At 43.5% G+C, this 27,169-nt stretch overlaps 1 protein-coding gene across 1 annotated transcript; it reads right to left on the bottom strand.

Annotated features, from left to right (window-relative positions):
* Positions 1-13,531: 13,531 nt before the first annotated feature.
* Positions 13,532-25,810, bottom strand: ZNF514 (zinc finger protein 514). Its single transcript, XM_047781226.1, has 5 exons — positions 25,162-25,810; positions 23,742-23,830; positions 19,129-19,255; positions 18,406-18,501; positions 13,532-16,200 (listed from the first exon to the last, which is right to left on the bottom strand). The coding sequence occupies exons 1-5, from the start codon at positions 25,178-25,180 to the stop codon at positions 15,215-15,217; spliced, it is 1,317 nt and encodes a 438-aa protein (XP_047637182.1). The 5' UTR covers positions 25,181-25,810; the 3' UTR covers positions 13,532-15,214.
* Positions 25,811-27,169: the final 1,359 nt, after the last annotated feature.

Genomic DNA, 27,169 nt, shown 5'->3' with positions numbered 1-27,169 from the left:
TTCAAGGGTTAACTGTGTAACTATAATACACTATCAGAACCAGGTACAAACCACAGTGTTCATTTGGATTTTATCAGTTTATATGCATGCATTTGTGTGTGTGTGTAGTTCTATACAATTTTGATCACATGTACATTTTTGTAACTACCGTGATCATGGTACCTTCATCACAAATATCCTTGTGCTTTCTCTTTAGGGTCGCATTCATCTCACTTCTCTCATCCTCCACCATCCCTAACCCCTGGCAACCATTAGTGCATTCCCTACAGTTTTGTCATCTTAGAAATATTATATAAATGGAATTAGTCTTATAGCCTTTGGAGATTGGCTTTCTTCACTCAGCATATAATACCTTTGATGTCCATCCAATTTGTTGAAAGTGTCAATAGTTTCTTCCTTTTTGTTTAACCATTTGCCATTGTAGGATATTTAGTTTGTCCTCAATTTTTGGATATAAACATTCATGCACCTTTTTTTTTTGTTTTTGTTTTTGTTTTTGTTTTGTTTTTTTGCTTTTTAGGGCCACGCCCACAGCATATGGAGGTTCCCAGGCTAGGGGTCAAATCAGAGCTACAGCTGCTGGCCTACACCACAGTTACAGCAGCAGCAGATCCTTAACCCACTGAGCTAGGCCAGGGATCAAACCTGCAACCTCATCATTCCTAGTTGGATTTGTTTCCGCTGCACCACAATGGGAACGCCCATGCACATTTTTTGACATTTAAAAATGTTTCAATTGTGATAAAATACACATCGAATTTACCGTCATAACTAGTTTTAAGTGTACACTTGAGAGGCATTGAGTATATTCGTTATTTTGCAACTATCACTCCCATCCATCTCCAGAACTCTTTTCATCTTGCAGAACTGAAACTCTGTACCTATTAAACAACAACTACCCATTCCTCTTTCCTGTCTCTAGCAAACACAATTCTACTCTGTCTCTATGAATTTCATTAACTATTTCATATTTAGCATAATGTCCTCAATGCACAGCATATATCAGAATTTCCTCCCTTATGGGAGTTCCCCTTGAGCCCTTGTGGCTCAGTGGTAACAAACCCAACTAGTATCTATAAGGATGTAGGTTCGATCCCTGGCTTTGCTCAGTGGGTTAAAGATCCGGTGTTGCCATGAGCTGTGGTATAGGTTGCAGATGTGGCTTGGATCCCACATTGTTGTGGCTCTGGTGTAGGCCAGCAGCTGCAGCTCAGATTCAGCCCTTAGCGTGGAACTTCCATATATCACAGGTGTGGCCCTAAAAAGTAAAAAAAGAATTTCCTCCCTTTTTAAAGGTTGAGTAATATTCCATTGTGTGTGTGTGTGTGTGTGTGTGTGTGTGTGTGTATACCATATTTTGTTTATCCATTTGCCAATGGCCAGTTGGGTTGCTTCTACCTTGTGGCTATTGTGAATAATATTGCTATGAACATGGGGTACAGATAGCTTTTGAGTCTCTGCTTTCAATACTTAGAGGTACATGTTTTTGTTTAGGCACAAGCTTTCATTTCTCTGGGATGAGTGCCAAGCAGTGAGAGTGCTAGATTGAATGGTAAATGTATGTCTACTTTTTAAAGAAGCAGCCAAACTCTTTCATAGTGGCTATACCATTATATATTCCACCAGCAACATGTGAGAGATCTAGTTCCTCTGCATCCTTGCAGCATTTAGATGTGTCACTTTAAAAACTTTTTTTAAACTGTTCTAATATTTTTATAGTGACAAGTCATGGTTTTAATTTACATTTCCCTAAAAGCTAATGGTGTTGAACTTCTTTTTATGTGTTTGTTTGCAGTCTGTATGTCATCCCTGATGAAATGTTTGCTCACTCTACTTGGATTGTTTGGTTTCTTTTACAAATGAGTTTTGAGAGTTCTTTATTCTAGATGGGAGTACCTTTTGAAATAAGTTGTCTGCAAATATTTCCTGTCAGTCTGTAATCACCAATCAAAAGTTTCCAATTTCTTTGTTTTTAATTTGAAAAAAAATTTTTTTATTGTGGTTGATTTACAATGTTTTGTCAATTACAGCTACACAGCAAACGATCCTTTTTCTCACATTATCCTCCATCATGTTCCATTACAAGTGATTGGATACAGTTTCCTATGCTATAGACTAGGATCTCATTGTTTATCTACTCCAAATGCAATAGTTTGCATCTGCTAACCCCAAACTCCCAGTCCATCCCACTCCCTCCCCTTACCCTTTGGCAACCACAAGTCTATTCTCCATGCCTATGAGTTCGTTTCTTTTCTGTAGATAGGTTCATTTGTGCCATATGTTAGAATCCAGATATAAGTGATGTCATATGGTATTTGTCTTTCTCTTTCTGACTTCCTTCACTTAGTATGAGAATCTCTAGTTCCATCCAACTTACTGTAAACGGCATTATTTTGTTCTTTTTTATGGCTGAGTAGTATTCCATTGTGTATATGTACCACATCTTATTTTTTTTTTACCACACCCACATCATATGGAGGTTCCCAGGCCAGGGGTCTAATCGGAGCTGTAGTCTCTGGCCTACGCCATAGCCACAGCAATGCCAGATCCGAGCTGCATCTGCAACCTACACCACAGCTCATGGCAATGCCAGATCCTTAACCCACTGAGCAAGGCCAGGGATCAAACCCGAAACCTCTTGGTTCCTATTCAGATTCGTTTCTGCTGTGGGAACTCCTATACCACATCTTCTTAATTCATTCATCTGTCAGTGGACATTCAGGTTGTTTCTACAGTGGCTGCAGTGAACATAGGGGTGCATGTATCTTTTTGAATGAAAAGTTTTGTCTGGAAAAAGTTTTCAATTTTGATGAAGTCCAATTTATCAGTTTTCTTCTTTTATGGGTCATGTATGGAAATATGACTGATTTTTGTATATTGATTGGATTATATCCAGAAACTTTGCTAAACTCATCTATTCCAACAGGTTTTTAGTGTATTTTTTTAGGATTTTCTCTGTATATTTTAGATCATGTCATCTGTGAAAAGAGGTAGTTTTACACTGTCAGTGCACTAATGAACATCTTATGATATTCTATTACTCTGTCCCTCTCACATTTCTGTTCACTACTGCAGCATCCTGCCACATTCCTGCTCCTAAGAGGAAGAGAACCTCATGATTGTCTTACCCTAATTAGGAAACCTTCTATGCCTTGCTCAGATTTACTAGAGACTTCAAAAAATTCTGTTGGGGAGTTCCTTTCGTGGCTCAGTGGTTAACGAATCCGACTAGGAACCATGAGGTTGCGGGTTCGATCCCTAACCTTGCTCAGTGGGTTAAGGATCCGGTGTTGCCGTGAGCTGTCGTGCAGGTTGCAGGCGCAGCTCAGATCTGGCGTTGCTGTGGCTCTGGCGTAGGCCGGCAGCTACAGCTCCAATTAGACTCCTAGCCTGGGAGTCTAATTGCTCCCATATGCTGTGGGAGCAGCCCTAGAAAAGGCAAAAAGCCAAAAAAACCAAACAAACAAAAAATTCTGCTGGGAGTCTGGGATTAGCAGGTGCAAAATGTTACATATGTGATAGATAAACAGCAAGGTCCTACTGTATAGCACAGGGAACTAACTATATTCAGTATCTTGTGACAAATCATAATGGAAAAGAATATGAAAAAGAATATTTGTGTGTAAATCAATCACTGCTGTGCAGCAGAAATTAACACAACATTGTCAAGCAACTATTCTTTAATAAAATTTTTTAAAAGAATTATGCTAATATTTTTCATTGATGAATCATCTCAAAACTGAAACTAGGAGTTCCCGTCGTGGCGCAGTGGTTAACGAATCCGACTAGGAACCATGAGGTTGCGGGTTCGGTCCCTGCCCTTGCTCAGTGGGTTAACGATCCGGCGTTGCCGTGAGCTGTGGTGTAGGTTGCAGACGCGGCTCGGATCCCGCGTTGCTATGGCTCTGGCGTAGGCCAGTGGCTACAGCTCCCATTCGACCCCTAGCCTGGGAACCTTCATATGCCGCGGGAGCGGCCCAAGAAATAGCAACAACAACAACAACAAAAATAAAATAAACTTCCATTTGGAAAAAAAAAAAAACTGAAACTAAAGGTTATCAAGCAGGATATGGTGTTGCAATTTAAGTTCTCTTTAGAATATAGTCCTTCACCTGAATTACAATCAGCCCAAATGACAGAACTTTTGCATTTACTATATGCAGTTTGTCAGCTAACCAAAATACAGAGAATAACACACATAACAGCTGTGTTTGAGATAAGTACATGACTTTGAGATGCTTTGAAACAAAGATTTCCTAATCTCTACTAAAATCCCCATCAAAAAATGGACTACAGGATTTCTCTTGTGGTGCAGTGGGTTAAGGATCTGGCATTCCCACTGCTGTGGCTTGGGTTGCTGCTCTGGCATGGGTTCTGTCCCTGGCCAGGAACTTTCACATCCCACAAACTTTCACGTGCCATAGGCATGGCCAGAGAAAAAAAATGGACTACAAGCTAAAGAACTTACAGATCTACTCCTGTTTCCTAGAGAAGTGGCTATTATAAGGCTGAGGCTCATGCAAAAGAGATAATATAGAAGTGAAAGAAATCGCTCTAGCTGAGCATTATGCCAAACAAGCTGCCTTAAGCAAAGTGAGATTTCTACCTAAACCCTCAAAGGAGAAATCTCTGGGGAAATTCAGAGAAGCCATTAATGGAATATCAGTGTTTAGCCCCTTAGAAAAAGAAGAGTGTTTAAGAATGTACTGGCACTCAGAGAGAGCATCACTGGTGCTCCCAGTATGACCACTTGGTGGCACCAAATAATTTCAAATGGATATTAGCCAACTTTTTCCATGGAAGGACCCATCATGATTCAAATTGGTTACTATTTTATTTTATTTTATTTTTTTGAATTTTTATTTTTATTTTTTTTACAGAATAAAATACATGTATTTAAACACAATTATATTCACATATATTATTATATCATGGATCTTAAGAAAGAGATAAAGTGACTCCCTCTGGAGAAATGGAATGGAAAATATGCTGAGACAAATAGGAAATTTATTCTATACTTTATCCCATTTTGTATGGCTTTCATCTTTACTATTTAGTATTAATTATTACATTTCAATTTTTCTTTAAAAATTAGCATTATATTAAAATTGTGTATATTATGCAACTAAAATTTATAAAGAAGAAAGCCTTATATGCCATTAAATATTTTATATAGCATAATAAAAAGAATAACTGGTAAGAATAACAAAAATAATACACCCTCTGAAAATGAGTAAAATATAAAATGCATAAATTGGTTAAAAAACAGTGTAACTATATAAATATGTCCTCACAATTTGTTTTATCTTATTGATTCTTCAATATAGGCATTACACCATTCTAGGTGATGTGATAAGCAAGACATTATAGACCTTACATTATACCATGGAGAGAAATGGTTATTAATAATACAATTGTAGAACTGTATTATTTAATTGTACAGTTGCATTATTTAATTATTCTTTGATGGAGAGGAAATCAGAATCAGATCTAAGACATCAGCATTCCGAGAATTATGTCAAATGACCCCCTTCATGGTGGATTATGCACTTATTTACTATGAGATATATTTCTTCTCCAGAGATTCCTTGTTTGTGTATCAATTGTAGATTTTTGGTTTGCAGTTATTCTGAAGTTTTGATATAAGAGTCTATATGTATATGAGAATGTTTTAAGTTGTTGTTCTCTTAATTGCAAGTTCATCTCCAGTGTCCTGCATTTGATTCTCATGATTTCTGATTTTGGTGGTATAATTGTGTGTGGATGATTTCATATCTTTACTGTATATGTACCTTTACTGGTGAGCCTTGTCATTTGTGGAATTTTTGTTTCCTGTTGCTGTCTCTTCTTTTCTGCTTAGAGAAGTCCCTTTGGTATTTGTTGTAAGGCTGGTTTAGTGTTGCTGAGTTCTCTTAGCTTTTGCTTATCTGTGAGGGTTTTGATTTCTCCTTCAAATCTGAATGAGAGCCTTGCTGGGTAGAATAATCTTAGTTGGAGGTTTTTTCCTTTCATCACGTTAAGTATGTCATGCCACTCCCTTCTGGCCTGCAGAGTTTCTGCTGAAAAATCTGCCAATAACCTTATTGGGGTTCCCTTGTATGTTACTTGTTTCTTTTCCCTAGCTGCTTTCAAGATTTTCTCTTTGTCTTTAATTTTGGTTAGTTTGATTAATATGTGTCTTGGGGTATTCCTCCTTGGGTTTATTTTATATGCTACTCGTTGTGCTTCCTGGATTTGAGTGAGTGGTTCCTTTCCCATGTTAGGGAAGTTTTCAGCTATTATCTCTGAGTATTTTTTCTGTCCCCTTCTCTCTCTCTTTTCCTTCTGGCACCCTTGTAATATGGATGTTGGTGCATTTAACATTGTCCCAGAGTTCTCTGAGACTCTTTTCATTTGTTTTCAATCTTTTTTCTCTTTTCTGTTCTGCATCTGTAATTTCCACTAATCTGTACTCCACCTCGCTTATTTATTCTTCTGCCTCCTGTATTCTGCTGTTAACTGCTTCTAGTGAATTTTTTATTTCAGTTATTGTATTTTGCATCTCTTCTTGTTTAAGTTTTATATCTTGTATCTCTTTGCTCAGTGTTTCCTGTAAGTTATCCATCTTTGCCTCCAGTTTATTTCCAATGTCCTGTATCATCTTCAGCATCAACAATCTAAAGTCTTTTTCCTGGATGCTGAGAATCTCATCACTTAGCTGATTTTCTGGGGTTTTTCCATTCTCTCTCATCTGAGTTATAGTTCTCTGTCTTTTCATTTTTATAGGTTTTTGGTGTGGTGACCTTTTTATAGATAATAGAGTTGTAGCCTCTCTTACTTCTGGTGGCTGCCCCCCTTGTGGCTGAAGTCAGTATGGGGCTTGCTGTAGGCTTCCTGATGGGAGGGGCTGATGCCAGCCCACTGGTAGGTGGAGCTGATTCTAATCCCTCTGGTGGGTGTGGCTTAGTCTCTGGATGGGATTAGAGGCAGCTGTGTGTTTGAGGGGTCTTTTGGTAGCCTGTTTACTGAGGGGTAGGGCTGTGATCCCACCTGGATTGTTGTTTGCCCTGGGGCTTCTCAGCACTGACTGATGGATGAGGCCAGATTTTCCCAAAATGGCCACCTCCAGAGAAAGGCATGCTGCTGAATATTCCCAAGAGCTTTGCTTTCAATGTCGATCCCTCACAACAAGCCACATTTACCCCTGTTTTCCCAGGATGTCCTCCAAGAACTGCAGTCTGGTTTGACCCAGATTCCTATGGAGTCCTCACTCTGCCCTGGGACCCAGTGCATGTGAAAGTCTGTGTGTGCCTTTTAAGAATGGGGTCTCTATATCCCCCAGTCCTGTGGAGCTCCTGCACACAAGCCCCACTGGCCTTCAATGCTAGATGCTCCAGGGGCTCTTTCTCCCAGTGCCAGATCCCCGCACGTGAGGGTTTGATGTGGGGCTCAGAACTCTCACTCCTGTAGGTGAGTTTCTGTGAACCAGTTAGTTTCCAGTCTGTGGAGCTTCCCACCCTGGAGGTGTGGGGTTGTTTATATCACGAATTTGCCCCTCCTACCTCTTGATGTGGCCTCCTCTTTTTCTTCTTAAGGTTTCCGGTCCATTTGGGTGGAGATTGCTCAGCCTTTAGTTGTGAATTTTGTTGTTTTTAGGAGAGAACTTGAGCTCTAGTCCTTCTATTCCGCCATCTTAATCCTGTAATCTCCAAATTGGTTACTATTTTAAATGAACAGTGGTAAATAAATTTCTTAAAAGATAGGTTTGGGGAGTTCCCATTGTGGCTCATCAGGTTAAGGATCCGGCATTGCCCTGGCTTATGGTGTAGGTCACAGGCACTGCTCAGATCCTGCATTGCTGTGGCTGTGGTGGAGGCTGGCAGCTGCAGCTCCAATTAGACCCCTAGCCTAGGAACGTATGTGCCACAGGTGTGGCCCTAAAAAAAAAAAAAAAAAAAGAGGACAATTTGTTGGGGGTGTTGGGCCATGCTAATGGCATGTGGAAGTTCCTTGGCCAGGGATCAAACCCAAGCCATAGCAGCAACTCAAGCTGCTGGCCAGATCCTTAACCCCAAAGCCTCAAAGATCCTTGGACACCTTCAGATGGATTTTATCCAGCTTCTGCCCTTCATGAAATTTTAATGTTTTAGTTATTATATATCTATTTTGATGATGAGTTGAAGCATTCCATTGTTGAAAAGTGTTGGTCCTTACAGTCACTAAAATCTGCTTGATTTTGTTTTTCCAACCTAGGGCATCCCATTTTTTTTAAATCATTGAGTGATCAAGTCACACACTTTATAGGAATTAGTGACATCCTTAATCTAAAATGAGCAACGATTTCAGAAGCCTTTAAGTTCCCTGGTCAAGGGTACTTATTCCTGGAAGCTCTTATGACCATATGGTCCTCTTCTTTGGGGAATATATCAGTTATCCCGTTAAGAACTCAAGCCATTTTATTTAGAGATTCCACCTCCAGTACTAAACTCTACCCTGTTGCATTCAGATGTGGCAAAATATTACAAGAGACTCATGTACTCTACCTAGTCCTATCAACAGGTTAAGGACAACTTCCCACAGCATCTTCCTAAACAGCCTGTCTGTGATTTTCAACCCTGAGGTTTTGTCTGTTGGAAGAGATGTCAGAGAAAAACTGCTCTTGAACCTCATTGTATGAGATCATATCAGGTACTGTTAACAACAAATACAGCAGAACTAAAGAAGGATTTCAGAATTGATATAACTGGAAGCCTATTCCAATAGAGGAGTTAAAACTGAGGATTCTCCAAGATACTCTAGAAGCAGCTGGTCTTCAGAAGCATATAACTGACCAGAGACCTTTGGAATAAATAGATGACATTAGATAGTGGCTAGCTTCTGCCCAAGATGTCAGACCAAGACCTGTGTCAGAGCCCTGGTTTGTTTAACACAATATTGTATGTAAATCAACTATACTTCTAAAATAAAAAAAGTCCTGTTTCACTTTTCATCTGTTTGCTTATAGTTATTCTTTTCATTTCTATCGATCCCTGGTTGTTGTCCACCCATAATGGATGGATGACCACTCTTTCCTCTTTATTTAATTTTAGGTCAGAGCATACTCTTTCTAATACCAGTCTTAGATTATCCTAAATAGGAGCCATTGCTCTCAGTCTTACTCACTGCTGAATATGCCATCCATTGCCAGACCACTGATAAATATATATGAAAAATTCTGGTCCCATCAAATGAGACAATAGAGAATTATAGCCAGCGGTTTTTCCACTTGCACCTACAGGGACAAATGACCTTAAACAAATCAACCTGTGACTTTGCTGGTGTCCCTGTCTCCCAGAAAAAGAGCCAATTATCATGATCAGAACTCAGGTAACTCTAAATCTGAATTCAACAACCTGCATTAGGGTAGTGGGCCAGTTACTTATCAGCTGAAAAAAAGTAAAGGGATCCATATGGGTAACAGATAAGGTAAGACCTTAATTCCAATCTCAGGTCATGAAAAACTTTCCTGCGTCTCTATGTACCCCTACTGGATTCCACTTCCTTTGCAGCCAGGTAAACTAGTCTTGTTTTCCTCGGAATAAAACTTCATGCACTTTAGGAATAGCATCCCAAAACTGTCTATATACAGAAATCCTTAATTATTCATGTTCACCACCATTGGGGAATTGCTGACTCATTGCTAACTTGTTTATACGAACAATCAGAGCAGTGTTTTCAATGGTGGTAAATAAAGAGACTATAAAAGACTATCACTAACTCTGGCAGAAGTTATAATGACCTCACTTATTCCCTAGACAGAAGATCCATAGATTTGTCTCACCTCCTTGACTCAAGTAGTTATGGGCAGTTGCTTCACTCTAAATTCCTTATTGACTAATCATGGTGGCATTGATGCCATTGCTATTCCTGCTGTAGTTGGACCAATGAAACAGGCCTGGTAGAACATCACCTTAAAGCAAACACTACTTGGCTCAGTGCTTCGGCACATCTGCTCTCTCATCAGATGATTGCCATGATGATACAACAGTGAAGAGGTCAAAAAAGATCTCACGGTGGAGTTCCCATCGTGGCGCAGTGGTTAACGAATCCGACTAGGAACCATGAGGTTGCGGGTTCGGTCCCTGGCCTTGCTCAGTGGGTTAACGATCCGGCGTTGCCGTGAGCTGTGGTGTAGGTTGCAGATGCGGCTCGGATCCTGCGTTGCTGTGGCTCTGGTGTAGGCTGGCAGCTGCAGCTCCGGTTAGATCCCTAGCCTGGGAACCTCCATATGCCGCGGGAGCGGCCCAAGAAATGGCAAAAAGACAAAAAGACAAAAAAAAACAACAACTCATGGTACAGTTTACAATTGCAAATGAATAAGATCTGACTTCTCATCAGTGTTCTAGAGAATTCTTCCCTGAGGAGGGGACATTTGAACAGGGTTCTGGCTGATTATCAGACTCTAGACAGTAGAGAGGGGATTCCAGGCTGATGGGCTAGGAACTGTGGAGGTGTCGCAAGGACACTAGTTTGCCTGAAATAGAGGTTCTTGTCAGGAACAGCAGGAGGTTAGAGCGGATGAAGAGGGCATGAAATGCCAAGCTGAGGAGTGTACATTTATCCCCTAGGCGGTAAAAGGCTTTCATCAGGGAAAATGGGTACATGCTGATGAGAATGGTTAACCTGGTTGAGATACAGGAGAGGAGGGGACAGACATTAGGCAAAGGCCAGCTACAAAGTTGCCACAGGCAGCCAGCTATATAAAGTGACCAGGGGAGTTTTGGCTCAGTGGAAATGAACCTGACTAGTATCCATATTGCTGAAATTCAGCCTCTGTCTACCAGTGCCAAACTGAAACACAGAGACAAAGTTTTGGGTGAAGGAGAAAAAGATAGCTTTTATTGCTTTCCAAGCAAAGGAGGCCACAGCAGGCTAATGCCTTAAAGACTATGCCCTCCATTGGGAAGAATTTTGGGGAGTTTTATCGTAAAAAGGAGAAAAACAGGAGTTCCTGCCGTGATTCAGTGGTTAACAAATCCAACTAGGAACTATGACGTTGCGGGTTCAATCCCTGGCCTTGGTCAATGGGTTAAGGATCCAGCGTTACCATGAGCTGTGGTGTAGGTCGCAGACATGGCTCAGATCCTGCGTTGCTGTGGCTGTGGCATAGGCCGGCAGCTACAGCTCCGATTAGACCCCTACCTGGGAACCTCCATATGCCACGGGTGCGGCCCTAGAAAAGGCAAAAATAAAAAAATAAAAAAAGAAAGAAAGAAAGAAAAAAAAAGAAAAACAGATTTTCAGATAGGAATCAGGATTGCGCAGACATACTTCTTTCTTTGGGGGAATCTTAGTCACCAAAGCCAGTGTCAGGAGCTCTCAGCATGATCATGATGGAGGTCTGCTGGGTTATTGCCTAGAATAACAGTACTTGGGAAAAGTGCATATTGATCAGAGATTAGAACAAACTGGGAAAGTTCCTGAAAAACATCATGTGCTAAAATAATCTTTAACCCAGAGGTGATTGTGCTCAGGGTACCTATCTTTAGCTTATAGGTGATTGTGTTTAGGGCACAATTACGCCAGGGAGAAGGACAGGGAAGGACTCTAAGCTCAATTTTAAAGTATTCATTTCTAGGAGTTCCCGTAGTGGCTCAGTGGTTGAAGAATCCAACTAGGAACCATGAGGTTGTGGGTTCAATCCCTGGCCTTGCTCAGTGGGTTAAGGATCCCGTGTTGCTGTGAGCTGTGGTGCAGGTTGCAGATGCAGCTCAGATCTGGCATTGCTGTGGCTCTGGCATAGGCCGGCAGCTACAGCTCAGATTAGACCCCTAGCCTGGGAACCTCCATGCTGCAGGAGTGGCCCTAGAAAAGACAATAAACAAAAAGTATTCACTTCTAAAAGGAGCATAAGGAATATAAATGCTCTCTTAGATTCCTTAGCATAAGGAATATAAATTTTCTCTAAGATGTTTACATCATTATGTGTATCTCTTGAGAGGGAACCAGGATCCCGCCCCAAGGCTGTGCTATTGTTTCTCAACTGTTCCTCCCTTGTCTTTGCATCCCCTTCCTTCCCTGATCAGCCACTGTCTGAACCTGTCCCTCAGAACTAAGGGAGCTATGCAGGCTGAATGAGGCCCATTTCCTAAAAACAAGAAATGGGGGACCTAGAAAGGCTTTTGTGCCCAGGAGCCCCACAGGGCCCTGCTCAGTTACATCCATGATGATGTGAGTTTGATCCCTGACCCTACCCAGTGGGTTAAGTATCCGATGTCCCTGCGAACTATGGGGTAGGTCATGGATGAGGCTCAGATCTGGCATTGCTGTGGCTGTGGCGTAGGCCAGCAGCTGCAGCTTCCATTCAACCCCTAGCTTAGGAACCTCCATATGCAGACCTGTGGGGTGGGGCCAGAGAAGGGCACTGGGGGAAAAAAAGATGGGATAGAGCAAACTAGGCTGTTACCAATGGAAAGTATTCACTATTTCTTCTTGTGAACCTTGGTCCTCCGCAAAGAAATTCCTGTGATTTTTAGGTTCATAGGCTGGGATTGTGACCTCAAGCTGTCCAGATGCCTCCTGTTCATCCTGCCTTCTTTTTTTTTTTTTTTTTTTTTTGGTCTTTTTGCTATTTCTTTGGGCCGCTCCGCGGCACATGGAGGTTCCCAGGCTAGGGGCAGAATCGGAGCCGCAGCCACCAGCCTACGCCAGAGCCACAGCAACGCGGGATCCGAACTGTGTCTGCAACCTACACCATAGCTCACGGCAACACCGGATCGTTAACCCACTGAGCAAGGGCAGGGACCGAACCCGCAACCTCATGGTTCCTAGTCGGATTCGTCAACCACTGCGCCATGACGGGAACTCCCTCATCCTGCCTTCTTGCTCCCCTCTGCTTTCACCAAATTCTTGGATCTCTAGATCCTGCTTGTCTCCATGGACCCACTTTGACCTGGTTCCCTGAATTCTGAGCTCAGCTACCTCACCTGGACTTGAAATGTTTTGAGGACTGTCCTCTGTGCAAACCAGTTCTCTTTAGTCAAGACTCCTCTGGTCAGGAGTTCCCATTGTGGCTCAGTAGGTTAAGAACCTGACTATGAGGATGCAGGTTCAGTCCCCAGCCTTGCTCAGTGGGTTAAGGATCTGGCACTGCCACAAGCTGCAGTGTAGGTCAGAGATGCAGCTGGGATCTGGCATTGCTGTGGCTGTAGCACAGGCCTCAGGTGCAGCTCCAATTCAACCCCTAGCCCAGGAATTTCCTGTGCCACAGGTGTGGCCCGAAAGAAAGGGAGGGAAGGAAAGAAGAAAGGAAAAGAAAAACAGACAGACACTCTTCTGGTCTATGACTGCTCTTGGTCTTGGCTTCTCCACACAGGTTGAAGAGGCAACATGATATGAACTTGAGACCCAGTAAGTTTAAGTATTACAGAAAATAGACAGTGATACCAAAGTATGGCCTGAAATATGTTGGCTACTTAGGAAAACTAGTTTAGCAATAGTTGGTATATCTGTATATTTGATTCTTTAAAAACAATCTTGCTGAGGTATAATATACATATAAAATTCACTCCACTTTCTAGGAACACTTCAATGACTTTTATTGATTTACCAAATTGTTCAGCCATCACCATAGTCCAGTTTTAGGACATTCCCACCACACCAATAAGATTCCTTGGAATATTTGCAGTCACTCCCAATTGCCACTCCCAGCCCCAGGCAACCACTAATCTACTTTGTCTCTGAAGATTTGTGTTTTCTGGCCATTTCATACAAAGGGAACATTCAATATGTGATCCCTGGCATCTGGCTGCTCTCACTTGGGATAATGTTTTTGAGGTTTTGATTTTAATGATACCCATATTTTAGTGACTTAAGTGTTTATTTCAAAAAACTCCAAATCTAGTAGCATAAAGATCTCTAAAATTGCTTTTTTGGTCAAACTTTAAAATACTATTCCACTGCCTCATAAAGGTAACATGTACTACAAAGAAACTAGTGCATGGAGGTTTTGTATAGGGAAGACCTTCAGTCTCTCAATCCTTAAGCTACAGCTGTGAACCAGGAGGCAAGAAGTCCAGTGCAGTTAGGTATGTAGGCTGGAGCTTGGCATTTTCTGAAGGTCAGTTCTCTTAGCTGTAAAATATGGCTGGGCCAGATCACTGATGGCTTCACCTTCCTCTGCCTCCATTCCCTTCATCCACACAACCCCACCCTCACCAGCAACAGGATGGGGAGGCAGAGCAAAAGTGGTTATAAAAACAGCCCCCACCAGATAGAAAATCACCAGATTAGGTTGCTCAGCTTCCTCTCACTTCTATGTTGTTAATCTCCAGTCTGAAAGAACTATCTTCACATTCATTAAGCTCCCAGGGTTTATCTTTTGGCTGATGCCTTAATGTATGCTGAGGGTTTGCGATTTGGAAAGGCTTTAGTTAGAAGACACACATTATTACTAGTGGAATTCAACATATTGTACAGTTCTGGCATCTGGCTAGTAGGTTTTCCAAAACTCACTAAATTCAAACTGTGACTCTAATACAAATGCTCTGATGTGCAAAAAAGGGTGGAATATCCACACCAGCTTGCCCACGTGCATTACATACCCAAGGTTTCTAACCAGTGGGGTGAGTTTGCTGGTGTTTATAAGGGGAAGAGATTTGGCTGGAGGCTTTTTCACATTCACTGTATCCACAGATTTTTTTCTCAAGGTAGAATTTTCTGATGCTTAGTAAGGGATATACTCTGAATACCTTCCCACATTTACTCCTTCTTAGGGATTCTCTGTAGTATGTGTTCCTGATGCTTAGTAAGTTTTACTGATTTTTTTTACCGCACTTGAGCAGTTTCTCTCCAGTATGAGTTGTTGAGTTTTTCAGTTTATTAGGAAAAATATGTGTCTAAAGGCTATTCTATATGCATTCCATTGAAAAGGCTTATCCCCATCATAAACTGTCTGATGTTGAATAATGTGTGTCCTCTAACTAAAGCCTTTCCAAATCCATTACACTCATTGTTTTCTTATTAGTTTGAATTCTCTGGTGTTTGATAAAGGAGGAGGTATGCCTGGAGGCCCACTCCCTCTCTTGATATTAATAGATAGCTTCTGTTTAGTATGTCCTGTCTGATATTGAACAAGATGTATCCTCTGACCTGAAGTCTTCCCATATACGTTACACTCATAGGATCTCTTTCTTCTATATCCTCTGAGGTTTAGTGGTGTGTGTACTCCAGCTGAGTCTTCCCACATTGGCTGAATTCATAGGGTTTTTTTCCCAGCATGACTTTTCTGATGTTTAATAAGGGATGCAGTGTGAGCAAAGGCTCTTCCACATTCATTACATTTGTAGGGTTTCTCTCCAGTATGAAATCTATAATGTTGAGTGAGAGATGAACTCTGGCTGAAGGCTCTCCCACATCTATTACATTTGTAGGGCTTCTCTCCAGTATGAAATCTATAATGTACAATGAGAGAGGAACTCTGGCTGAAGGTTCTCCCACATTCCTTGCATTCATAGGGTTTTTCTCCAGTATGAGTTCTCTGATGTTTAATAAGGGATGATGTATGACCAAAGGCCCTCCCACATTCATTGCATTTGTAGGGTTTCTCTCCAGTATGGAATCTATAATGTAGAACAAGAGATGAACTCTGGCTGAAGGCTCTGCCACATTCGCTGCATTCATAGGGCTTTTCTCCAGTATGAGTTCTCTGATGTTTAATAAGGGATGAAATATGACCAAAGGCTCTTCCACATTCACTGCACTCATAGGGCTTTTCTCCAGTGTGACATCTCTGATGGCGCCTAAGTTCTGACTGGAAATGGAACAACTTCCCACATTCATTGCATTTACAAGATTTCTTCCCGGGATGGGTTCTCAGAGAGTTATTTCTCCCTGAAGTCTGGCTCAATTCCATATCACATTTTTTGAATTCTTTTCCCATGAGAACACTGTGTTGGCTAACAAGGACTGATTTTAAGCCAAAATTTGTCCCAAATTCACTCCATTCATGATCTTTCCTAAGGCTGGTAGTAAATTTGTGAGAAGATGATATTTCTTTCACAGGTCTCTCCTGTTTTTTTGGATATATTTCTAACTGGTTATCACAACCCCAAGCTGCTTCCAGTTTGGAAAACCAAAGTTCATCTCTAATGTGTTTTTCCACAGATGCTACCAGGAATAATTTTTCTTTGGAAATTCCCTGACTTGGCATTGACTCCTTGGCTCGAGGCCTTCTTTCCCGGTCTAGAGGGGGGGGAAAAAAAAAAAAACAAAAAAAGACTGTCTAGTATTACCTGTTTTAAGTGCCAACAGGAAGTCCTATAATAGATGTAAGAAAATTTACCTTTAAAATAAAATCTAAAAGAAGTGTACAGTTTCTACCAAGAATGGTGTATGTCTAAAGAAAATTTGGGGGTTATTAAGAACAAGATAAGCAGATAAATGGAGATTAGAAAAACCTGAGGGAACAGTGTTTGGAATCTACTGCACAATGTAAGTCCAAAGATTGTAAAGATGAGGAGTTCCCATGGTGATTAAGCAGTAACGAACCTGACAAGTATCCATGAGGACGTGGGTTTGATCCCTGGCCTTGCTCAGTGAGTTAAAGACCTGGCATGGTTGTGGCTGTGGTGAAGGGTGGCAGCTACAGCTCTGATTCGACCCCTAGCCTGGGAACTTCCATATACCCCAGGTGCAATCCTAAAAAGACAAGAAAAAAATTGTAAAGATGAGAAGAAGGTAGGAGGAGGCCCTCCACATTGTCTTCCCTCAGCAGCTCAAACACACCACACATTATTGTGTGTGTGTGTATTGTGTATTATTTACTGTATATAACTGTAGTAGGCAGAATAGTTATTCCCCCAAAGATGCCTATGCCCTAATCCCAAGAACATACAAGTATGTTACTTTACATGGCAAAAGAGACTTTGCAGATGTTATTAAGGGCACAGATCTTGAGATGGGGAGATTATCCTGGATTATTCAGGTGGGCCCAATGTACTCACATAAATTCTCAAAATCAGAGACTATTTCCTGGCTGAGTCAGAGAGTTGTGGTGTGAGAAGGACTTGACCCACCATTTCTAGCTTTGAAGCTGGAGGAAGCGCATTGTGGGCCAAGGAGGGTAGCAGTATCTAGAAGCTGGGAATGCCTCATCAGCTTATAGCCAGCAATTTTACAATTGCAAAGAACTGATTCTGCCAATAACACAGATGAACAGGAAACAGATTCTTCCCTTGATACCCCAGAGAGGAATGTGGTCCTGCCAGTAACTTGGGTGTAACCATAAGAGACCCATGCTTGATTCTGACCTATGATCTTGAGATAATAAACTTGTGTTGCTTAAAGCTGCTAAATTTTTGACAGTTTTTTACAGCAGCAGTAGAAAGCTAATACAATAATAGAGGCCCTTCTGAAGAGGGAAATGACTGGTAATGCCTAACCTAGGCTACAAGGGGCCAGATTCTGAGTCAAGTAGGTCTTGTGTGGCTCCTAGGGATCTGAATGTTTAGCAAGCTCCCCAAGAGATTCTGAAACACAGCCATGTTTGTAGGCCACTGTAAACAGATAGATATTAATCATGAGCCTAAATCCAGATATCAGACCCTTGTTCTCATTCTGGAAGGAAACACGATGAAGAGAGTAGTAATACAGGGATCACCATCTTCCTTCTCTGTCCTCTCTTCTAGGTTCAGAAGAGGCCCAGCCTGTGCTCTTAGGATTTGCATCCTGCTTTTGGGAGCTTTAGCTTTGGCCAGAGGCTGACTTTGCCTCAGAGATGGACACTGGCACCGACCATCTACTCCAGTACGTTTGGGCTACACATGACAGTCAGGAGAGCTTTGTGTCCAGAATTCTGCCCCAAGGGGTGGAGCCTACCAGGTATTCTCACATCACCTAGGAATAAATGGTCCAAAGAATGCCATCAATAGCTGGTAAGGAGTAGTCTTTGTTCCTAGAACCACCTTGGTTGCAGCTCAGCTTAACCAAACTTGAAATATTCTCATCTTGATTTCCTGACATCATCTGTCAGGATGTTCTTGCCTGTAACCCTTTCATTTCTGGACTCCTTAACTGTTCTGTTTGATCCCTTGCTAACTCCCTCAGCCCTGCTGATAGAGGATTGCTGGGCACTTAGGACTGTTGACCCTTAGATTCCATCTAATATTGACTGTGTAACATATAGTAATGAGACACATCCCCAAGAATCCCTAAGAGTGGGCGGAGATAGGTAACAAGGGAAAAATAAACTCTAGGGGGAAAATAAACATCTGTTCACACAGGAAATAATTACAAAAGCTTACCGTATTCAAAATACTAGAGTTGAGGGCTCCTGGAAAGTGACTTCACCTTCCCAAAGAAGGGCCCCCTGACCAAGGGATCAGGGCAGCTTCCAACTCACAGCTGGGCCGCCTTATGTGTCATGCTGTTTTGGTCCAACTCACTTACCTGAGTGGGCACCTGTTGAGATTTCTTTCTCTACTGTACAGGGCTCTTCCCCTTCTTCCAACTGGCAGATCACATATGGTTTGGACACTGGAAACCCTGATGGCAGAGAAAGAAAAGGATCATGACCATGTATGATGGAGGCCAGGGCTCTGGCCCTTGGTCTTCTGGGAGGAGAAATATTGTGGATAACCTCCAGAGAATGGGCATTATGAAACAGCAGGAACGGAGTCATGAAGCTTCTTATTCTGACCTCATATGGAGCAGGACTTTCCTAGAAAGATCAAGCAGAAATACTGCATCTCTAGGCCCAAAAGAGAATATAAATGTTTAATTCCAGAATCCCTGAGCAAAAGTCTGCCAACAGGCCCAGATATCCCTAGCTTTTAAACACCAAGGAAATGGGAGTTTCCGCCATGGCTCAGTGGCTAACGAATCCGACTAGGAACCATGAGATTGTGGGTTGGATCCCTGGCCTTGCTCAGTGGGTTAAGGATCCAGCGTTGCTGTGAGCTGTGGTGTAGGTCACAAATAAGGTTTGGATCCTGTGTTGCTGTGGCTCTGGTGTAGGCCAGCAGCTACAGCTTCGATTAGACCCCTAGCCTGGGAACATCCATATGCCATGGGTCTGGCCCTAGAAAAGACAAAAAAAAAAAAAAGATAAACACCAAGGAAATAAAGATAGCCCGATGGGCAGGTTTTGGGCTTTGGCAGAGCTGAGCTCACCCAGGGAGGCCAGGTTCTTGAAGTTCTCCAGCATCACCTCCCGGTAAAGGTCTTTCTGAGCAGTGTCCAGCTGCTCCCACTCCCACCGGGTGAATTCCACGGCCACATCCTCAAAGGTCATCGGGTCCTGAAACACAGAAGACACTCTAGCACACTCAGGGACCACACCACATGTGGCCCTTGGGGGGAAGAGTAGATGGTTGCCTGAATAAAACCTTAGGATGTACAAGAAGGGATTCTGAGAGTTCCTAGCTATCACAATGCCCAGTTCTGAGTTTTATCATCTCAAAAATACTCCAAGAATTTTGTCATCCTTTCTGCTTGGTATCCCACCCAGTGCCCACATATTTCAACATCAAGCTGCATGGAAATATAATCAAGGTCTCAAGAGAACCAGGCCTACAGAGATACTCTGCTTATGTGGGAGAGAGAAATACAATCCATCTCTCAGTTTTCAAGAGGTTTTACTCTCATTTTAGTTGCATTTATATATATCAGTCAGGAGTTTCCATGTGGCTCAGGGGGTTAAGGATCCAGCATTGTATCATAGGTTGTAGCTGCAGCTTGGATTTAATCCCTGGTCTAGGAACTTCCATATGCCACAGGTGTGACCAAAAAACAGATGTAACAGACTATTATGCTCTGCATTCTGAAATGCACTGATATCAACTGTCTTCTAATTAAATATTTTTGAGAAAACTAGTGACTCAGGATTTCAATGACAGTTTTTACTAAGGCCAAATCAAATCGTTTGGCCTTAAAATCACTTATCTCCATAACAGCCTGACAGCACACAGTTCAGTGAAAGTATATCAAGTGGCCTCATAGTGAATCAATAAGTCTTTTGTAAATTCAATTAACATAAAGCCTTTCCCGAAAGCCTAATCATTTTTCAATTCCTAAATGTGCGAAGTAGAGAACAGACCCTGGATTTTAGGGTCTCACAAGGTACAACCATTCTGTGGGTCTCAGCCAGAACTATCCTGTAACAGCAAGTAGAACACCTATTTGACTTCTATTATACAATAATCCATATATATGAACTAAAAAGCAGATAAGTGAAGGTTGTATAAACTCCTGTTACTTCCCCCCCCAGTGTATCATTTAGATACTAAAGATTCCATAGAGTAAGCCAAAGTAACAATTTTACCTTAACTTAAAGGCAGTCCAAAATGAACAAAAGTGGAGCACTCACTACTATAGTAACCTCTTGTGACAGATTATACTACTTGTTCAAAATAGTTGGCCCCTCCTACAAAATTGATCTTCTTACCCCACTGGCTCAGGTGTGGCCAAATCTGCTTTCACAAATGGAATGTGAAGACAGTGACATGAGCTGCTTATAAGCAAAAGCTTTCAGAGCCGGTGGAGGTTCTGCAATTGTTTCTTTTCCCTCTGCTTTGAGGATGGCAAACAACCCCAGAGAGAAGGTGTGGGCAAAACCAAAGCTTGCCTGTAACATGAACCAGAAACAAATCTTCGTTGGTATAAATCTCTCAGGGTTTGCTCTGGTTATCACAGTATAACTAGCCTAAACTCACACACTAAAAAAGATAATACTCAAAGTGAGGTTCTGCCATAACAAAAAGCATAAAATATGTGACACTGGCTTCAGGGTCAGGCAATGAGGAAACGTACTCACCAGATGACAACTCACATAACTTGGTGAACATGTGGGAAAATACTGTCTGCAATAACCCGAAAGAGGAACAATGCAAGCATGAGCTCGTGACATTATGATAAGAGGAGGGAAACATAACATCAGTAGTATCAGTTGGTTGTTATTGGCTGCATTTGAGAGGGTATGACAAGAAATAAGCTCGAAATTTCTGGTTTGTGGAGTTCTCTGGTAGCCTAGCAGTTAAGGATCTGGTGTTGTCATTGCTATGGCTCAGGTTTGATCCCTGGCCCAGGAACTTCCACATGCTGTGGGCACAGCCAAAAAAAAAAAAAAAAGTTTGCTGCAAAATAAAAATAGAAAGCAAAAGGAAGTATCCAGAAATTCTAAGATTTGCAGGGTTGGAGATTTAATCAATTCTTATTTCCAACTGATAAGGACAAAATAGATAAGGCTTCGGCATGATAAAGGACGATTAAAACTCAACCTAGTGGTAAGGACCAAATCATAGGTGTGATTGTTGAACCTTATTTAAACCTCTGAATAACTGCAGATAGCTCCTTTCAGTGGAACCAAATTGCTCAGAGTGAAGGAAACCCCCAAAGCTCTCAATTAACTCTAAAGAGAGGGGCATATTTCAGCAAGAACTGTAGGAAAACCTATTGACACATGGAGCTCTTGGAAGCAAATACACAAAAAGCTGATTAAGTTTTTGAGAGGCACACTGAATGTTTATGACCTGAAACAACCCTTGGGCCATCAACCTACTTGGGCAGAGTGAAAAAGCTGCTAGGTCCTCACAAGAATTTATTTTCCAATATCATCCTCATATGTGATCAGGGGGGATCCTGCAAAAGGAAGGAACTTCTGGAGAGCAGAGCCAAGGAGAACACTGCACTGGGAAGCTGTACCCAGGGAGCAGAGCCAGGGCCTAAGTAAAAGACTTCCCTGCTCCCACAGCCAAGTCTGCTCACCAGAATTTTTTAACTGTTACAGACCTGCAACTGCTTCCTCCTTGTGAATAGGGGTGTTTGTTGTGGTTATCCTACTCCACTGTTCCATTTGTATGTGGGGTATATGGATTCAGGCAACTTACCTTTTTAGTTCATAAGTCTCTATATCCAGACCTGATGTCCAGACTATCATCATCAAGGATTTCGATCCTGATTATGATTGGATGGGCTTTTGGGTTCTCCCTTGGGGAGAGATTGTATGTGCAAGAGGTGGGAAGTGAACATCTCTGAGTAAGAAAATAGTCAGTAGAAGACTAATTATTTCTTCAGAATATTCACCGCTCCTCCTTCTAGGCCCATCTCATTGACGTTGGGCTTGGCCACATGACCTGCCCTGGCCAATGGGCTGTGAGCCAGAGCAGCGCCTGCCACTTAAAAGCAGAAGCTTGGAGAGCCATCCCCTGGTTCTGTACTTCCCCCTCCTCCCCGGCCACAAGAACAGCACATCCCAGAGCAGGGCGGATCCTCCAGCCTCAATTCCACTATGAAGAGGGTGTTGCAGAGCCACAGCCAGCCCACTACTGACAGGTAATATGTAGAAGAAATATACTTTGTTACTGTGAGCCATTGAGATCTGGGGCTTTGTTACCACACAGAACTAGACAAAACTGTCTGATACACCTCTGGTGTACATCAAGGTCAAAGAAGTTCATTATTCTTATTACTGAGAGAATTCCTTATTGGTGAGGGTTTCCCCTGTTGACTAGAAAACTACATATAAATGTCTATTATTGAGCTAGAATCCTACTAAATTACCATTGCTAGGAAATGATGCAAACTGGCATTCACAGGTCCCCCCTTGAAGGTTTTCATTCCACATTTAGCCTCCTACAGCCAAACCTGAAGCCACCTCTAGAGTCAGTCACCATTAATGCCTTCACCCCCATCACAAGTGAAGCTAATAATGACTAAGCAACTCCATTCACCTGAAGTCTCCAACAACCACATGAGATAGTTTTATTACTGAGTGGTGAAGATTCTGGAGCTAGACAACCTAGACTTGAAACTAGCTCCCTCCCTTACTAGCTAGATAACAATGCATGAATTACTTTATCTCTCTCTATCTTGGTTTCCTCAGTTTACCTCTCTGTGCCTCAGCTGCCATTCTTTGAAACAGGAATGTTGTAAAGATGACATTAATTGGTACAAATAAATAGGGTAGAATAGTTGCTGATATATTTGGTTAGCAATTATTATTTCCATCATCATCATGATCACCCTCCTCATTTTAGTTGGCAAAACCAGGACATTGAGAGTTTAGGTGATTCGACCAAGGTCACGCAGCTGAAGCAGTGATGTTAAGTCTGTCACCACAAAGATAACATTTCTACAGGGACCCAGCCTCAAATGGCCTCCCGGCCTGTCTGTACCCTCAGAACCCCCTTGTCCCCGCTTCTCCAGGAGCCTTCTCCAGCCTCTCCAGCACAGGCTGATTCTCTTTGTCCAAACTTTGATGGAAAGGCTGGTCTCTGCCATTCCATCTGCTGTCAAACCATGCTCTGTGACTGGGGCTGCCTCCTAGGTGCCAGAGTCCTCTTCCCTCCATGCTTGTGGCACTCCTTCAGGACCAGGGCACTCTCACATGACTTGGCACTCACCACAGTGCCTGGTACAGAAATAATCCAAAGGATCTGAGTGAGTGCACACTGCATGGAGAGGAGAGGGCCCTGGGCAAGGGGCAAGGAGGCCAGCAAAAGCCTTGATGGGTTTGATCTCCTGCAGAGCAGGCACTGGGCACAGTTCCTTTTGGCAAACAAGGAGACTCCAGATCAGTTCTCATTGTGGCTCATTGGTTTAAGAACCCAACATAGGGTCCATGAGGGTTCAATCCCTGTCCTCACTCAGTGGGTTAAGGATTCAGCATTGCCATAAGCTGCGGCACAGGTCGCAGATGCGGCTCAGATCCAGTGTTGCTGTGTCTGTGGCAAAAAAATATCCAAAATTCAGGCATTTGAGGAAAAATTAAGCGAACTCCAACTCACCTGGGACCTGGCTTTCAGGAATAAAATGGCTGTTCCCTTTTCTCCTGGGTATCTCTCTGGAGAAAGAGTGGAGTCCTGAGAAGGGAGAACTAGGAAGGTAAAAGGAGCCATAAGGAAGGCTAACCCTTGTGAGACTTACAGCTCCCAGACACCCCAACTCACTGTGTCACCGTCATGGTTCTGGGAACAAGGTTGGCCCAAAGGGAGCTGAGGAGCAGCCTTTAGCCTGCCCAAATCAGGCAGTAGTGCTCTCGCACATAGTTGCATGAGGTCCCCACCTGTCCATAGGTCACAGCAAGCTGTAGGTAGCTGAAGTGTGACCACAGTCTGGCCACTCCATGGAGAGTTATTTACTGGGCCCCCAATATGCAGGTCCTCTACTAGCCCTTTTGAAAATATTAACATGGAGAAGAACTTCAAGGAACTTAAAATGTAACCTGAGGGCATAAGACAGGTTAATAATACAAAATAAAATCGCAGAGGGATAGAGGGCTTTGGGGAAGAAGTTACACCTCTTCCCTTACCCTTGGGAGCCAGCTTAGAGGCCAGTTCCTCCAGCTCTGTGGACCCAAGCACTGTTAGGGTACTGCAACATATTTTGAGAGTCCCTCTATTATAGGGCTTTGTATAACTCTGTCCTTAAAGCCTTCAAACAAAAAACTAACCCCAACCCCATGTTGGTTAAGGCCACCAATAACAAAAGCAAAAGCATGGAGGTAGGCAAGCAGCAGATTATATAGCACAGGTCAGGGCTTCCCAAACTTGAATGTGCATATGGACTCCTGAGGATCTGGCTACACACGCTGGTTCAGCAGATGAGGGGTAGAGCCTGAGAGTCTGCATTTCTAAAGAGCTTCCAGGAAAGGCCTGTGCTGCTGGCTTACAGACCACAAAGCATAGAGGGGAAAAAAAGGGGTGAGAGGCCCAGAGATTTGGCCCAGTTCTCTCCTGGCCATTTTTATGCCCCTGAGCATGTGGTTATATGAGGTGCTGATCATGTACACTGCTGACCTCCTATGGAGGTGAGCTAGAAAAACATTATTACTTAATGAAGTGATAAAGGAAGTGACTGGCAAGGCTCCAAATGGCCCCACTGTCCTCTGATCCCTGGCCAAGGGCCAGTCCCTCACAAGTTTGTTTACCCTCTCCCTGCCACAGCAGGAAGAGATCCTCTCCTGCTCTTCCCCCTCTCCTCTGCCCTTTGGGACGAGTCTCCCATGGCCATCCCCTCCACCGTGTTCTCTGGATGTTGGGACTTGATGCTCCCGAGCCTGGGAGGTTAAGCACCATCACAGGGAAAGCAGCCGCAGTCTCTGCCCCTCCAGTGGGACTCCGCGGCCATTTCCTAGGGTCCATCTCCTCCTAGGCCCAGTACTAACTCCCCAAGAGGGTTCTACCCCGTAACTCTTCAGAGCCAAACCTGATGCTGTGGAGTCCATAGCTGGGGCTAAGGGGTGATGTCCTTTTACTAGGTCCAAATTTCTGTCCTTCGGCGCGTCCCGGCGGTCCTCCCGAGGTTCAGGGAGCAGGGAGCAAGCTGGGTGACACTGGGCATTCCATCACCGGCGCAGCGACCTCTAGCCGACTCGCAGGGCCCAGAAGAGGACTATCAAACCCCGACATACCCGCGTGCAGTGCGGCCGCTGAGGCGATACTCTTCCCCTCCCAGACCTCTCACAAGCCCAGCTTCCAATTACTCTCCGCCGTCCTCCTCCTCAGGACCAGGCTCTGGAACCCAGTACCCATGAAGACCACCAGGAAATACGGCCACAGTGACACCTGCGATATCGGTGCCCCGCGCTTCCCCGCAGCTCCGAGACGGCAGGGATTCCGGGGAGAGCCTCACAGTTGCAGCTCGGCCCTGCAAATCTGCACCCACCTCCAGGCCTCCACAGCCCTTCGCAGGCGGGCAGACCGAGGGACACTGCCAACTGCTTCGGGCTCGGGGCGCGGCACCCAAGTCAGGCTACGAGCCGGGAGTCGCGAGACCCACAAAGATCGGAGCCACGCCCCCGCCCGAGCCCCCTCTTCCCTGACCCTTCAGGAGCCTGCGCAGACCCGCCGCTGAGCGAAGATCGCTGGAACGTGCGTCGGGGGTGGGTCCACGGGAGGGGAGGAGCCGGCCAGCGCCACAGAGGTTTAGGAATGTTGTGTGTTGGGTTTCGATAAGGGGAGGGAACTAGCGCACCAGCAATCTGGTTGGGAGTTTAACTCTGCTTCACCTTAACCCCTTCACCGGCTGGGAAGCGGAAGCAGCTCCCGTATTGCGAGTGGCTCTTGTAGCCGGGCCTACAGCTCGGTTTGGGGCTCTTCAACAAAAGAAGCCACTGGGCACTTGTTAAAAAAGAGAAGCCTGGAGCCTACCCGAGTTTGCTAAATAAGGATTTCTATGAGCCTCTCCGGACGTGTGTATTTCTTAACAAGTGCCTAGGAGATCCTGAGGGCTCATTGCGAGCTACCAGCTGCTCTTCTACAGCTAGCCCTTTGCCTCTTCGTCTTTCTCACTGCCCCTGGTTTTGAGTTCACGGGAATGGTGCACTCAAAGATGGGAGGGCTTTGGACTCCCTCTTGCTCTGGAAATGAGTAATATTTAGGATCTAAAAGAAATGGAGAAACAGTCTGGATATTAAAACGATTCTCTGGACGCAGTACCCAACCAGAGAGGGCACTTGTGAGGACTGAGAGGTTGGTTTGTAGGCGCTCTTTAGGGATTCAAGGACAAATAACCTATTAAATCAGAACAAAAAGGCCGTTCTTCTTCCTTGCTCTTTCAGTGGGTTTCACTTTTCTATCAGCACTTCTGGTGGCACAGATGGCCAGGATGGTACAGCAAGTGAGGCAGTAAGCCCTTTTTCTCCAAAGCAAGGGAGGTAGAGAAGGGGGGCTGCCTGGGAACCATAACTGGCAAAGGAGTTTCTGTTCTCTTCTTTGCTCTAGAACCAAAAAGGTGAAGGTACAGATGCATGAGAAAAGAGTGGCTCATTGGTGGCTAACATGGTAGAAATGGAACTGCTTCAGATGAACTTGAGAGGCACTGCATGCCCCTGGTACCTTTTCCTGTAAGCACCGGCCTGCTACAGTGCCTGAAATTTCCCACTCTTAAATTCAGTCCTTTGGGACAGACCTTGAGCTAGAGGCCCTTGTTAACAATGCACATTTGTTACCCAGCAGAGCTCATCAATAGCTTAACAGGCTTATCTTCTCCCTAACTCAGAGCACTCTGCCATTTGGTGCCAATTGCTGTGGGAGCCCCAGTCCCCAGCAGCCAGATGGTTTTTCCCATTACCCACAACATTCCCTTTTGCTGCTGCTTTGTACTCAAACCCTTCTCCCACCCAAACCATTTGTGATGACTGCTGTATTCTGTCCCTAGGTTTGCCTTTTCCAGAATGTCATATAAACAGGGTTATACAGTATAACCTGAGAGT

Source organism: Phacochoerus africanus, chromosome 5 (assembly GCF_016906955.1).
Source record: "Phacochoerus africanus isolate WHEZ1 chromosome 5, ROS_Pafr_v1, whole genome shotgun sequence".
NCBI lineage: Eukaryota > Metazoa > Chordata > Mammalia > Artiodactyla > Suidae > Phacochoerus > Phacochoerus africanus.
This window is presented reverse-complemented; position numbering and strand designations above follow the sequence as displayed.